General features: G+C 42.6%; 1 protein-coding gene across 1 annotated transcript in view; it reads left to right on the top strand.

The window, feature by feature from the left end:
• The window catches only part of Fhod3 (formin homology 2 domain containing 3), a 433,804-nt gene that overhangs the window by 348,772 nt on the left and 70,376 nt on the right, over positions 1-14,656 (top strand). Inside the window, exons 16-17 of the mRNA XM_010638036.2 lie at positions 263-313; positions 6,402-6,625. Of these exons, the coding sequence (XP_010636338.1) occupies positions 263-313; positions 6,402-6,625 (275 nt within the window). The remainder of the gene's footprint in view (positions 1-262; positions 314-6,401; positions 6,626-14,656) is intronic.

The following is a 14,656-nucleotide window of genomic DNA, read 5'->3' as shown; positions in this document are numbered from 1 at the left end:
TCAGCAACAGCCATCTTGTCTAATCTTACCCCAGATATCAAGCATTTTGTTGTACGGACATGACTTCCCAGTGCCTGCTACTTTTGCAGGTGACTCTCTAGATATTTGCATATAATCCAGTTAAAACTGTGATCTAATTGAATTGTAAATGTCAACTGAGTTTTTCATTTCTGAGATGATAGTAGGCTTTCATGATATTCTGTTAATAATTTCTTGGTACTTTCATGAGCATGTAACTCTCTTTTCTGCATATTTTCATTAGCCGAGAGTATTTAGACAAAAGAGAAGAGCAAAGACAAGCAAGAGAAGAAAGGTTTGTATTTCCCTTCTTTTCCATTTTGACCTAATGGCATGTGACTTTGTGCTATTAACCAAGCATGCAGAGGAGACTATTTCTTAAAATAACTTGACCTAAGGCGCCCAAGATACTGCATAACTGGCATTTTTCACAAATGTTATTATCTAAGTTCTTGAGGAAAATTTTGGTTTTATCATTTAATTCCATCATGATAAAATGTATGTTTGTCGCTCCAAAATCCCTCTCCATATAAGCAAATTAATATTGACACATTAACAGATAGTGTGCAGAGTCATGTGTCACTTGGATGTTCTGAGAGCTGCAGTGATAGGTGTTATCATTATTGTGTGGACATCATAAAGAACACTTAGATGGCCAAAAGATCCATTGTACTCCTATGGGACCATGACTGTGTGTAGTCCACTGCTGATGAAATATTATGCAGTGTATCTATACCTTGCACTATGACTGCTAAGCCTGACTTAGGGTTCCCTATTTTGTTCATGTCACTTGGTCAGCATTCCTCTGACAAATATTTGAGCACAAGCTTGGTGCATAGTAGGTACTTAGAAGTAATGTGTAGAATAAATAAATGAGCGAAAGAACTCACAGCTTTATGATATCCAAGCTATAAATGAGTTCACTAATTTTAATGGCCACATGATTTGGACAATAATAAAAATAGTATATTTAGTGTCTGATACATGTAGGTAAGCAAAGAAAACTGGTTTTGGAACTAGAGCTGCGAAACACCTTGCACTACCTAGCCTGCAATTGTGCCCTATGCCACCAGATGGCGTTACAGCATGAAGAGAGGGAAACGTTTATTTTTCCCTGCCTGCTTGCTTGCTTGTTTTTTGTTTTTCTTTGTATGGGGGCTCAAACTCAGGACCTTGTGCTTGTGAGGCAGGCAGTGGAGCCACTGAGCTAAATCCCCAGGAAGAATCATTTATTTTGTACTTTTTTGTACTGGAGCCAGCTGAGAACCTAACAAATTTCTGAACTGTGCCAATAAGATGTGGAATTGTGCTAATTTTTTAGGCACCATCAGCTAAATAGATCAAGAAAGTCTGAGGCAGAGAAGAGTGGAGACTGCCTGTGCTCAATTAAAAAATTAGTTGCTTAAGTCAGCCTCATAAATAAAACTACAGCATTGTTTTATTTCCAGCATTCTGTTATAATATTGTCATCCTAATGGCCAGTTGTGGCCAGTAAATTCAGAGTGAAAGATGCTAGCTAGTACAGAAATAAGAAACTTCTGTTTTCTATGAAGTGCCTGGTTTTGACATTGGGGGGCATAACATATTCTCTTTTTGAAAATACTATTGACTTTCTGCCCAGGCTGAAGGAATTCAACTTTCTTTTTAGTCCTTCCTCAAATTCTGTGCTTTTTAAGCTCTGACAGCTTGACCATCAGGTTGTGTACACGTAGGTAAGGCTTAGCTGTTCCTGGGGAGATGTCAAGGTGCTTTGTCAAGGTCTAAACTGGCTCAGATGGACTGCACAAATTTCCCAAACCACTAAAGGCGAGCTTTTTCTGAATATTATTTACTGCTGTTTTTTTCTGAATAGGATTTCACCTTGCCTGCAAACTTGTATAATGAGGCTGTCACTGCTCTCCTCCCCTTCCCATTCTGCTTTCCATCCTCACCCCTAGGCTGCCTATCAGCCTGGGCCTTAGCAGGTGCGGGATCCTGTCCAGCTCATCTTGTGTGTAGGGAGTGGGGATGGAGCACTGAGGATTGAATCCAGCGCCTTTGCACTGAGCTGCATCCCCAGCCCTTTTACTTTTTTGTGGAAGGGCCTTTCCATATCATTAAGTGGCCAAGGTTGGGCTCAAACTTGGAGTCCTCTTGCCTCAGCCTCCCAGAGTGCTGGGACTGCAGGTGTGTGACACCACGCTCTGCTAGCCTACCCTTCTGCTGACACGGAGGTTTGGCAGAAAGCAGCTAAGCGTTTTCCTTTGGTTTGATTTGAACCAGCCACTTTTTTTGTGTGTGTGTGAGGAGTTAGTTTATTTCTTGAATTACTTGGTAAAGGTAGGGATGAAGAAGATATACTTTGATCCCTGTTTGGAAAACTGGGGGTTCCTGGTAAGCCAGGAAATGATCAGGTTTCCAAGTGTAATGGAATCTGGAAAGAGGAAGGACAACTGGTGGAGATCAGAGGGGAAAGAGGTACAGAGAAATAAGGGCACATTCTCCATTATTAACTTTTCAAGATAGAGCCCGGTGTGTTTGCTGAGCCTTGTGTCTGTTCTTCTCAATGAAAAGATTCAGAAAAGGGTGGCTTGAATCAGTGCAGATGGTTTCTGAGGCTTGGGTTGTGTCAGTATAAGAAGATGAATGTCACTTTGCTATGTTGAGATATCACGGCTGTCCAGTTATATTTTATTTCATGTGATCTCATTTTGTAATTTTGGCAAACTGTTTTATTGACAGTGGTGCAAACCAGGAATAAGTTTCTGTTGAGATGCTACTTTTAATTTTTTTAAGAATTAGAAGAAAGTCTTTAAATAATAATGATCAATTTACGTGACATTCATCAATAATTGTTTAAGCAGAAGGAGTAAGGACTGAAATCCAGGCTGGGTATGTGCTGAGGTTGGGGTAGTGTGGTTGACCTTTCAATTCACCTTGGATCTGTCAGCCTGAGGAGATTGAGCCACGGAACACAGAGAAGATGTCTTATGGAGCAAAGGTCATGGATACACAGTAAAAGGGAAGATTTGGGCCTGGGCTAGGACTTTGGATGTTATGCATTAAGTGCTTTGCTTAGAACAACTGAGGATAGAAGTTAGAGGGAGCCTGCCTTAGGTTAATGTATGGGAGAATTTCCAAGGGAAGGCAGCATTGGTAAGCAGATTTAGGTGAGTCTCAAGTCAAATAGTATTTCTTTCAGACCCTGTGAAGAGATCTTGAGCTGCACTTCCAGATCTTGTGGGAGTTGGAGTTCATTCCCGAAAGAGTGGTTTATTTACCTCTCTTTGCCAATGAGCTGTGAGCCTCCCCAGGGTGGGATTTTTTTCTTGTTTATTATTAAATCTGTAGTGCTTATTACAATTCTTAAGCAGATGGCAGGCACTCTATAAAGGTTCAATAAGTAAATAAATGAAAAGATGAACAAGGAGCAAGGATGGGAGAAATGAGCCTATTTCAACGTAGGCAGAAAAGGTAAAAGTCTGTGCTTGGGGTTGGGCCTTGTGGATAGAAAGCCTGGTCCATTGCCCAGAGGTTTCGTCATGGTCTGTGCATTGGTTTTGCTTCACAGGACAGCAGGAACACCTGACAGGCACTGCATGGGCAGGTGGGTCCCTAACTGTTAGAGTCACTGTCTAAGGAAAGGCTCTGACACAGGTGCTGCTTCTTCCCTAAGGACCCCCAGTGGATCATATGGTCAGGAGGGGCACTGGACTGTAACGTTCTCACTGCCAGGCTCCATGGCTGTGTCCATGGGTAGCAGCACCCCCTTCACCTCTCGGGCCATTGTAGACAAACACTGCTGCTGCCCTTCCATAAAGGTTGAGCAGTCTTGGCCTCCGTGCTGTCTACTTCTGCCATTGAAAACCTTTTAAAAATGGTGATAACATAATTTAACCAGTAGTATGATGTATGTGCATCTTGTACGACTTAGTCTCCAGAATTCTTACCTTGTAAAACTGAAACTCTGCATGCCCTAAACATCATACCCCACCCCGGCCCTTGACATCTTTATCTACCATTAAACATTTCCATTTCTTGGGACAGTTGTAGTTACACCTTGACCCTTCCCCTGTGTGATAAATCCCTGGTGATGGCCTCTGTAAGCTGAGGGGTGCATAGAAATATTCTTTGTGTTATACCTACCCAGGCTCTGGGATGAGCAGCCCTGGAGGCCCCAAGAAAGATGGGGTGAACCCTTTGGCTAAAAACCCATGCCTGCCAGCCTGGCTATGCACTGAGAGAGGTACTGAAGGACAGGACCAGAGCTGGCACAGCTAAAATAAAGATAAAAAGTAGAGCTGAGGATTTAGCTCACTGGTTCTGCCGCCTGTCTTGCAAGCACAAAGACCTGAGTTTGATCCCCAGTACCAAAAAAAGAAGGAAAAAAAAAAAAGAAAGAAAAGAAAAGTAGATTGTCCTCTGATCTAGAAGCCTCTTGTGCAAGGCCTCATTACCATCCTTCCTGGTAATGAGCTTCCTGGTCTCCTGCTTTGGGATGCTGATCTCTTGGACCTGTCTAGATCCTCTTTTCATATTTCATTCCTAGCCTGACCCCTTCTCCTGTTGGAGGCTAGGACTCTGTGCTCAGCACTCATACTGTCTGGCAGCATCCACGGGGGTGTTGCCTTTTGCCCTGCACATCCTTTCTCCCAAGGTTCTTGCTGTTTCCCTAGCCGGGGGCTTTTCCTTGCAGGTCTGAATTGAGCTAGGAAAACACATTCCTTTTATTACCTCTCTTCTTTTGGGGAGATGATGCTGTTGGCAAGGGAAATCCACAGTGTGAGTCTTTCTGGGTGCAGCTCCCGCCTGTAGCTGTGCGGCAGCTGCTTCCGATGATAGGCCTGGGGTGTTGTATGTATGACCCATCACGGATCTTTTATCTGCTATTCCCCGGGGAGACAGGCTCATTGCCCTCAACTAGGAAATGGGATGCCTTTGTGCGGCAGCATCCTGGGCCCCACAGGTGAACATCGGTAGGTTGGGAGCCGCTTTGCAGGTGTCTTCACCGGAGACACACTGTTTTGCCTGCTTCCCATCAGCTGACACACATGAGGCACCGGGAGAGAAAACAAAGGATGGCAATCTTCCTGTTCTCAAAAATCGCATTATCTGCTTGTTGAAAACAGACAAAAACATGTGAAAAGATGACTGAATATGCCAGGCAGTAAACGTAAAAATGCCATCCGAGTTGAATGGGCTGCACATCCGACATGAGTTCAGAGGGAGGGCCGAGATCACTTCCAGCTGTGCCCATTGAGGCAGGCTTCACAGAAGGAGCAGTGCATATAAGCATGGCCTGAAGGGCAGTTTGCCTTTGTGCTGGCCCCCAGATGGGTGACAAAGACAGCTGGAGGGAGCCACACCCCCTTAAAATGGGGTGAAGTACATGCATTATCTAAAAGATTTTAGACTCTGCCGTGCCTTCCTCATCCTCAGGAGCATCCTGTCCAGTGACAATAGGGTCCCTGGTGGCTGGGTGTTGCTGGTGGCAAGAGACTAGAGCAGTGAATCTGGATGGGTCTTGAATAAGCTGTCTCTCAGGTCTGTGGTGGGTAAGACAGTCATAAGCCTGCTACAGCTGAATTTTTACATTTATTTCGGCACTAATAATGGTGGGTAAAATTAGCAGACATCTGGAAGAGGCGCATATTCCAAAGTTATTTTGGTCTGATCTATAAAGCGTACGATGAGGGATATGATTGGTAGCTGGTCTTAATAAACAGTGGGTTCTGCCTGCCTGAAATGCAAAACAGATGTATCTTTGTTCTTTTAAAGTGACTTTGATGAATAAACTATACGTGACGTCAGGTCCAAGCTATTGGATGTCTGAGTCCTGCTCAGAAATATTTTAGAATATAAAAAAGTTTCCACGGTCGACACTGAGAGAACAAAGTGAATTCCAGTTGCATTGCTGTTAGCATTGAAGCAGGTTCAGAAATTCCAAGAGGCCTTCCCACAGCAGCCCGTTTTGGTATTTTGGGGGCATTGTTTCTCTCCACCGCACAGAGGCACCCTCCCATCTTGCAGCTGTGAGCTCTGAGGGGGTTGGGTTTTTAGCTGTCACTGTGGGGACTTTTTGACGGTTATTATTGCTGTTTTGCTTATTTGTACAAATGTTTCCTAAAAGAACAAAATCGGATCTGCAGCAGTGATCTGGGATCTGGGACTCTGTGACATTGCCATTTCTCCCAATTTGTTGGGTTATGAATGATGCGGGATTTTTAATCATTACCATCTTGGCTTCGCTGGGTGTTTTTGGCAGACTAACCCTCCAGTCAGCCCTGCACTGTGCTCTGTGCATCAGGAAATCAGCTCACTCTGCAGGTGTTTCATCCATAAACAAGCATCAGCCACGGGCTCCTCTTTCTTTTTACGGAAACCCTTTGGAATTTAACTTTCAGATACAAATACTTGGAGCAGTTGGCAGCTGAGGTGCATGAGAAGGAGCCGAGAAGCCCAAGTGTGAGCCGGGGCAGAGCTGACCTCTCCTTGGATTTGACCTCATCAACAGCCCCTGCCTTGCCTGCCCCTGTGAGCCAGAGCCCTCCGACTGCAGACGCACAGGTCTCTTTCACAGTGTACTCTTCTTCCTCCTCCTCCTCAGGAACACATCATCACCCCCAAGGTGAGTGCAGGGAGAGGCAAGGGAAACCTGATGCTTTGATCAAAGAGGCTTCTGGGCAGTAGTAATGAAGCCAGCTTGCAGACTAATACGGAGACAGCAAGGACAGGTAAATCTCAAGGTTGAGTGCAATCTGCACTGTTTTTAATAAACTAGATGTTTTCAGAGCAAAACAAATGATTCATAAAAGTTGTCAATGTGTGATTACTGAAAGGGAAAATACAATAAATAAGAATGACTTTGATACTTGAATCTAAATACTGAGGTCTTCACATATTTCTTTATAATTTGGATATATGGTTCTGGCCAAAAAGTGGTCACTTTTGAATTTCCTAACCCAAGGAACTATGAGTCTGGTTTAAATTAAACTGATGGACAATAAAAGTCAGCAAAGAAAAACGTGGACCTATTAAAATATAAGTTAAATACTGAAGAAGGAAAAAAAATAGAAAAAGTTCTGGCGCATGGGGTGTGTGTGTGTGTGTGTGTGTGCACGCGCGTGCGCGCGCGCGCACGCTTATTTATATGCAGACGATCAGGCTTTCCCTGGAGAAAGTCTTATCGTCATAGCTTTATTTGGGAAAAAAAAAAGCAGTGATGTTTTTCACTGTAGCTTTGAGCATCAGCTATGTCTCCCTGATTGCTCTGTGTACTATGGATTCATTTTCTTTCACATTAACACATGGTAGGATTCTTGGGTATAGGTGCTTACAAAATGAATGCTGATGAACACTGCCGCTAGCACGGTTTGGTTTCATCAAGTGTTAAGGGCTTACAGCCCGATGGAGACATAGCCAAGTGAAGACAGGACAGATGCTAAACTTTTTACTCTAGGGAGGTTGACTAAATATGGCATAAAGTTTAACTTGAGCAAGACAGGACTCCATGACCTCAGCAGAACTGGATGTAATGGAACGACATTGTCTGTCCAATCTTTTGCTGGCTCTCTGAGCCCTGGGGCTCATTCTGCAGAAGCAAACTGGCTCTATTGCAGCTTTCCATCATGTCTGGTTACTGCTGGTCCCTCAGCCATGGAAGACTGTCCCAGGCAGATGGCTCAGTCATAGATGAGTGATGTCAGTCTGTAAATATTAAGACTCTGAGGATTGGGAAGACAGACTGTTAGGTGACAGCCTGGTGCCTTCCAAACCCTGCCTGACATCATTGCTGTATCTGCATGGTGGTATTTCCAGGGGCAATATGGAAAGTATTCCCCTGAAAAGTCTTGGGATTTTTAACTTTAGGAACTGTACCTCCAGCCATTTATAGAATGATTATCTAAACTGTGAAGTTCAGACTGGCCCAAACTGAGAGGGAGCCGTCAGTATCTATAAATATTATTTGTGCTCAAGTATTCAAACTACTTGATTTTTGTGGCAGAAGGCAGTTCCTCAAGTATTCTGTCCAATTAAAGTTGAACTAGAGGCCACCCTATCTAACAAAAAAGAATATTTTAAACCCTAAGAACACAATAAAAATGTACTGTATGCATTTGGGGAAGATATACTGTTTTAGTATACTTTCAAAACGGAATATAGGACTTGAATTAATCATAATTACAAATTAATGGAATAGCATCATATAATATTGCTTTTTCCCAAGGGTGCAAGGCAAAATAGTGCTCTTTGCAACTCAAGAAGAACTGTCCATCATGTATTAAGTGATTATGACCCAAATCATTGGGGACCAAGAGCATTTTCAGCTTCCTTGTCCTGATAGGTAGCTCACTTATAAAATTAGAAATAACAAGTATATAAAAAGAAATTCTATACAGAGTGGGCTCAACATGAGCTAATAAGGCTTCTTTCCACTTGTAGACTTTTATTTTTGTGTCAGAAATACAAAGTTAGGGTGAGTGAAGATTTTTCTCAGCCTATTTTGTTATTGTTCTTTGGACATCCTGCTAGCATCCCATTAATGGTCAATTCTTTCTACCAGATCCAACTTTCAAGTGTTCAAAGTTACTTCTTTCTGGATCCCTAACATTTACAATATTTCAACATCTGGAGGAAGAATAAAAAATATAATCACAAATCCAGATGTTTGTCTTGCACCAAACACCTGGCATTCTGTGGACCAAGCATGCGGAGGTGTAACTGGCCTTTTCACTCCTGATGCTGATGGGATCATATGAACATGATACACATGTTTTTGTAGTTCTTTACCCCAGCCTCTCACTTGCTACCATTACCATCTTGTCATATATTTAGATAAGAGATGTTATTAGCCATATTTCCCCAAAGCTGAAATGGATTGCAAGATTTGCATCAGATCTCATTAGCACAGTACTGAGAATAGAACCCAGTGTTTGGGCTCATTCCGGCCATCTGTCATGGACTCATTGATGCTGGTGATCAGCTTAATGACATACCATCCCTTTGCCTACCTTATCCCCGATATCTTCAAAACTTGCTGCCTGCATTTCAGAATTATATTGGTAAGAGAAGGAAAAACTAACATTTGTTATTGAATTATATATGCCACAAAATTACAGGTCACTTTATGGGTTCTTTTACCTAGAGAAGTTTTAAAGGCAGAAGATATAAACAAATATTTCTCTTTCCTCTTTCAAAATATATTATTAAAAAGGCAAAGGCTAAGGCACATGATACCAATAGCATCATATGCCATCCAATGAGATCTTTCAGCCAACTCCCTTCCCGGTTAAATCCAGTGTAACTTTTGTATAAAGGATGCCACATCCAGTCAGTGTGCGCCAGAATTATTTTTCCATCTGGCCCTCTTGTGGTTCACAGCAGATGTGTGTCCTGGTGCTGTCTATACTCAGGGGTGATGGTCTGAGTATTTTTCCTCTGTGTAAAACTACTAGCTTCAAATGAGCAAAAGACATTTGTGCATTCTCACTTGCACTGTGCTGTATTGAATGCAGGCAACCAGCCCAAAGTGTAGGTGAATATGCAGGGGTGTGTCTCTTCATCCCTGCTTTGACATCCTTATCTTATTTTCATTGAGTCTTGGAGGTTTGCATCAGAGTATCTATCTAGTAAGTTAATAGCCTATTGACTTACTGATAACTCTGGAAACAATGAGTTGCTCTCTCTAAGCACCTGGAAACCAGGCACAGTCCATGCACTGTGTCCTGTTTTTGAACTACTTTCCCCGTAGAATTAGAGCTATGTGCCTACCTTGGTCCCTCCCTCATACCTGTGAGTCCAGGTAGATAGAAATGAGCTTTCCTCAGGTGGAAGAAGTCTGCTGTCAAGAGTTTATGAGTGGCTCTGACTCACCAAGCTCACCATGAAAGCATGTAATGGTGGGGTTACTTTTGTTTTAGCTTGGTAGCCCCATATTGCACCCAGAAATGATACTTTACAGTTATACTGGAAATGTTTTCCACACTTCATTAATTTTATGTCAAGAAAAATATGCTCAACAGCAGTTTCTTTTTCCACTTGTAACTGGATCCCTAGGTAGTTCCAAATGTTTACTTGGCCCTGGGGATGTGAGATGTGGCCTATCTGGCCATGCATTTACCTGGTAGCATTTGCCAAACAAATTATTGACAATGGTGTAGTAATATTTCCTCCCATGGCATTTAATTAAAGTACTGGAAAATATGATAATCCCTTTAGCTTCACAATTCTCAAGCCTGGAAATATATTGGTAGACATTTAGTAATATCATGAAATGTTCATTCTGTTTAAATGAATAATGACTGTTCAAAGAGACATCCACTAATCATCACGGTTAGCATCCACTGAGCACCTTTCTTAGTTTTTTGTATAGTGTGTTAGAGGTGTTACAGTCGTCTTCAGATATAGGCACTCTCCTGGGTTACCTAATGTACACAGCACAATTCAGAAACATCTGCTATCCTGTTTCCACCTGGCACAGTGGCAGTGGAATATTGTCAGTCATCAGACTCATGCATGCTGGTTTGCTAGTTTAAAGCTTTTGGACGCCTCCACTCTAGTGTTGCATGCACTGGCAGGAGACTTTATTTCTTTGGGTTCTGTGATACAGTAATGTCTTTCCTTTCTGTAGCTTTCCTTACTGCTACTATTTGATGCCATTTGCTCAATTAGACAAAATCTCTCAGGAACTCTACTCAATACCAAGGCCTTACCCTCCATACCTGATGAGGGACCTTGCTGAGAACCTTTCCCAGTCCCTGGAATTTTCGAATCACTGGATTATTTTGTGCTTGAGTGTGTGTACGCCTGTGTGTTACTAGGATTGAACCCAGGACCTTCACCCGGAGTTAAATTTTTGAGACAGGGGCTCACTAAGTTGCTAAGACTGGGCTTGAACTTGTGATCCTCCTGCCTCAGCCTCCCAGAGTGCTGAGATTATAGGTCTGCACCTCCCACCACACCTAGATCACTGGATTTTTCAACCTCTCAGTCTCTGAAAATGATAAAAGACATTAATTTCTCATTTTCTCACTATATAGAATGAAAGTGTGCAGTATATTTTCTTATATCATATTTTGACATATTAAGCAGTCTTGAGTCCTTTTGAAGTAAACCTTAAGACAAAGCAAAGAACAACATAAAGTTAGTAGGAAGAGCACTATCTGATCATTGTGGTGATTTCACAGGCACTATTAGATGTCAAGAACTGTGAAGGTCTGAAAATTTATTTGTAAACCAGTAAGTTAGCTTGCTGAAGTTGCATGGATGCTGGCAGAAGCCATGAAACCCAAGGGTCAGACAAAGAACTGTGTTACTTGTAACTGTGGAGAGTCAGCACTTGTCCCATTTCCCCGTGTCTCAGTTCCTACAGCGACGTGAATAGAAACCTTTGCACACAGTGTGAAGAATCTGAGGGGAGAGACTACAAATTGTTTATAATGGGCAGTAAGCCTGGCTTCCCTTCCTCTCACAGAGAGATGCTACACTGGGAAATAAACCAACCAATCCTTTGCTCTGGAGGGGACATATCTCTCCCTTTGAAGGCTATTCATTGTCATACACACATTCTTAGAAAGATACCCAAGAGCAAAGACCATTACGGCTTCTGCTCGTGAGATTGCAGTTGTTTCCCAACATGAATTATAATGGTTTTTAACCAACTTTTATGATCACATTTGTATCCTAAAGCCTGTAGTCAAAAGTTAAAATCTTCAATAGTAGTGAATTTGCTTGTTACTTAACAAAAATAAGTAATATCAGGAACTGCCCACAGGGAACCTGGCTTATTGGCTGGGAGGAATTTGAGTCAGTGCTTCCAGGTATAGTCAGCAGGCTCCACACACCAGAGCAGTGGGAATTATTCTAATTACTTTGGATTCCCAGGCAATGGCTGCGATCTGGGAAGAACACCTGGCAGGCTCTCATCCTCCTTGTCTGAGCTCAGGATCTTAGTCAGCACTCCGCCATTCCACCATCTCCGTCATTCCTCATTTCCTGCCAGCGTCCCTGCCCTTCCCCCAGCCACCCTCAATACATTTATATAAAATGATGCAATATCTGCAATATATTAGGTAGTGCGCACATACTGGTTTTCTAGTCGCCAGGGTTCAGGGGCCTTGCAGGGCACTGTGCCTGCCTCTGGACATGCCTGCATCTGTAGAGCCTTTCAAAGCTGCAATTTCTCTGAGAAAGATCTTCTGCCAGATACATTGGGAAGTCCAGTAGCTTTCTGTTGACCCTTTGGAGCCAACCCCTTTGGATCCTCTGAATCCTCTAGACAGTCTCTAGAATAAATGTGTCCCTTGCTTTTTGTGTCATCTACACTTCTAATCATTTTGTCTTTCTCATAGTTTTGCTGTAGTCTTCTGACTTCTCTTCCTCTCTCCTAAGTTGTGGAGCTTTCCAGAACTCCTCCCTGGCTTCCCTCTTTTCAGGCCATACCTTCTCTTGAGGCCCTCACTTACCTACCTTTGGTTTTTAGCTACTTGCATATGCTGAAAACTGCCAGGTCTACGTTTCCTGGCCTGGGCCTGACCTTCTTGGGCTTAGGGCACCTAGCTCCCACTTCCTCAGGCAACTCCATCTGAATGTCCCTTAGACCCTTGAACTTGCCTTGTCCCAGCCTGAGAAGCAGTCAGGTGAGAAGTTTCCCCATTTCTCATGCATAAGCTGCCGCATCCAAGCCTGTTCCTTGCGGACTAGTCTTTATCTGGAAAGGCCACCTCTTTTGGCTCAGTCACCGAAGCTGAAAGCCCATGTATACTTTTTGATTCCTCCCTCAATATTCACCCTACACCCAGTCACCAAGTATTTGTTGAGTTCTTTTCTCTCTAATCTCTCTTCCCTTTCCATCACCAGTGCTTTAGTCCTTGCCTTAACCATTTCCCCTCTGGACCATTTCAGTTGTTTCTAATAGGCCTCACTTTTCCTGATTCTTCTAAGCAAACCCACAAAGTTACATCTCTACTTTCTTTTTAACATCCTCTTATAGCTGTCCATAATCTACAGTGTAAGTTCAGCACTTAGATGTCATTCAGAATCCTATATTTTTCTGCCCTACCAGTCTTTGTTTTTGTAGGTTGTTTTGTTTTGTTTTGGTACCGGGGATCGAACTGGGGTCCTTGCACTTGTGAGGCAGGCAGCAGCACCACTGAGCTAAATCCCCAGCCCACTGCCCTACCAGTCTTTTACCAGCACAGTGACCCCATATGTTACTCTTTACAACAAACCAGTTAGTGCCTGAAAAGGGCCATGTTCTCTCAGGCCTGCTTCTGAATATGCAGTGACCTCTTTGCTGCTTACTGGACCTTCATTCATCTAACTGAAGCATCTTCTGTTCTCAGTGGCCCCCTTTGGTTCCTCCCTTGTGTTTCCTTTGCACCTTGAGCACAGTTAGAAAGCAAGGTTTCTCTTCACTGTGTGATAACTGGTCCTCACCACTCGTCCCCATTCTGCCCAGGGTGGGCCTATGCCTGTATTAACCCTTTTTTTTGAACAAAATAGGCATTCAGTAGAAGTTTTATGAGTCTGCGAATGAACAACAGTCAAAAAGAAGGCAGACACATTAATCCTCCAAGACAGTTGCATCTCCTTAAACCAGAAGGAAATTTATTGCATGGGCCATGGGTGGGAGGACCCCTTTGACTATACAGACCATTCTATGATGATGGCCTAATTGGAGGAAACTTTTGCAAAGAACTGACATACTTGGGTCATGTGTTTCTGTAAATCTAACTACTTTGTTAAGGCAAAAGTCAGAGAATGATTCTCAATAAATTTCTAGTTACTTACATAACCATTTTTAAAAATAACCCTATGTGGGGCTGGGGATTTGGTTCAGTGGTTCCACTGCCTGCTTCACCAGTGCAGGGTCCAGAGTTCGATCCCCAGTACCAAAAACAACAACAACAAAAAATAAACAAAAAAAAAAAAACCAAAACAAAAAAGAAGGGCCGGGGATTTAGCTCAGTGGTTCCACCCCCTGTCTCACAAGTGCAAGGACCTGAGTTCAATCTCCAATACCAAAAAAAAAAAAAAATTATAATAATAATAATAACCCCATTCTTAGTTAATTCAGCTGCTATGAGAAAATGCTACAAATCGTATAGGCTTATAAACAGCATTTATTTCTCATAGTTCTTAAGGCTGGGAAGTGCAAGATTGAGACACCTGCGTATTTGGGGTCTGGTAAGGGCCCTCTTTCTGGTTCATAGATGGGGCCTTCCAACTGTGTCCCACGTGGTAGAATGGGGTAGCTAATTCTCAGGGCTCTTGGTCTCTTTCAGATAAGTAGAAAAAGCCACATCCATTAGTGACTAGACATGAGTGAGGAAGGTCTAACTCTTTGCAATGAATGTTTAAAAGGGGAATTTCTACCTGTATCCAAATATCAGCCAGCTAGTTTTGCTTGAGCTTAGTCAGAACCTACTGACAAGAATAGCTAATATTTTCTTTAGCTATTAGCTGTTTTGGTGCTATAGTGTCCTTTGTCTATAACTTAATAGAAAACTTCATCCTGGAAAATACTCTAGGGAAGATATTTTTACTTATCTGAATTTCCTGTATGCTAGCCCTCAATAATGAATATTTCTTCTGGTCACATCAAAACATCTACTCAAAAATACATCTGGATAAGCCTAAAAAGATGAATCAATCAAAG

The sequence above is a fragment of the Fukomys damarensis genome, unplaced genomic scaffold (genome assembly GCF_012274545.1).
Source record: "Fukomys damarensis isolate Sample0158 unplaced genomic scaffold, DMR_v1.0_HiC HiC_scaffold_30, whole genome shotgun sequence".
NCBI classification, from domain to species: domain Eukaryota; kingdom Metazoa; phylum Chordata; class Mammalia; order Rodentia; family Bathyergidae; genus Fukomys; species Fukomys damarensis.
This window is presented reverse-complemented; position numbering and strand designations above follow the sequence as displayed.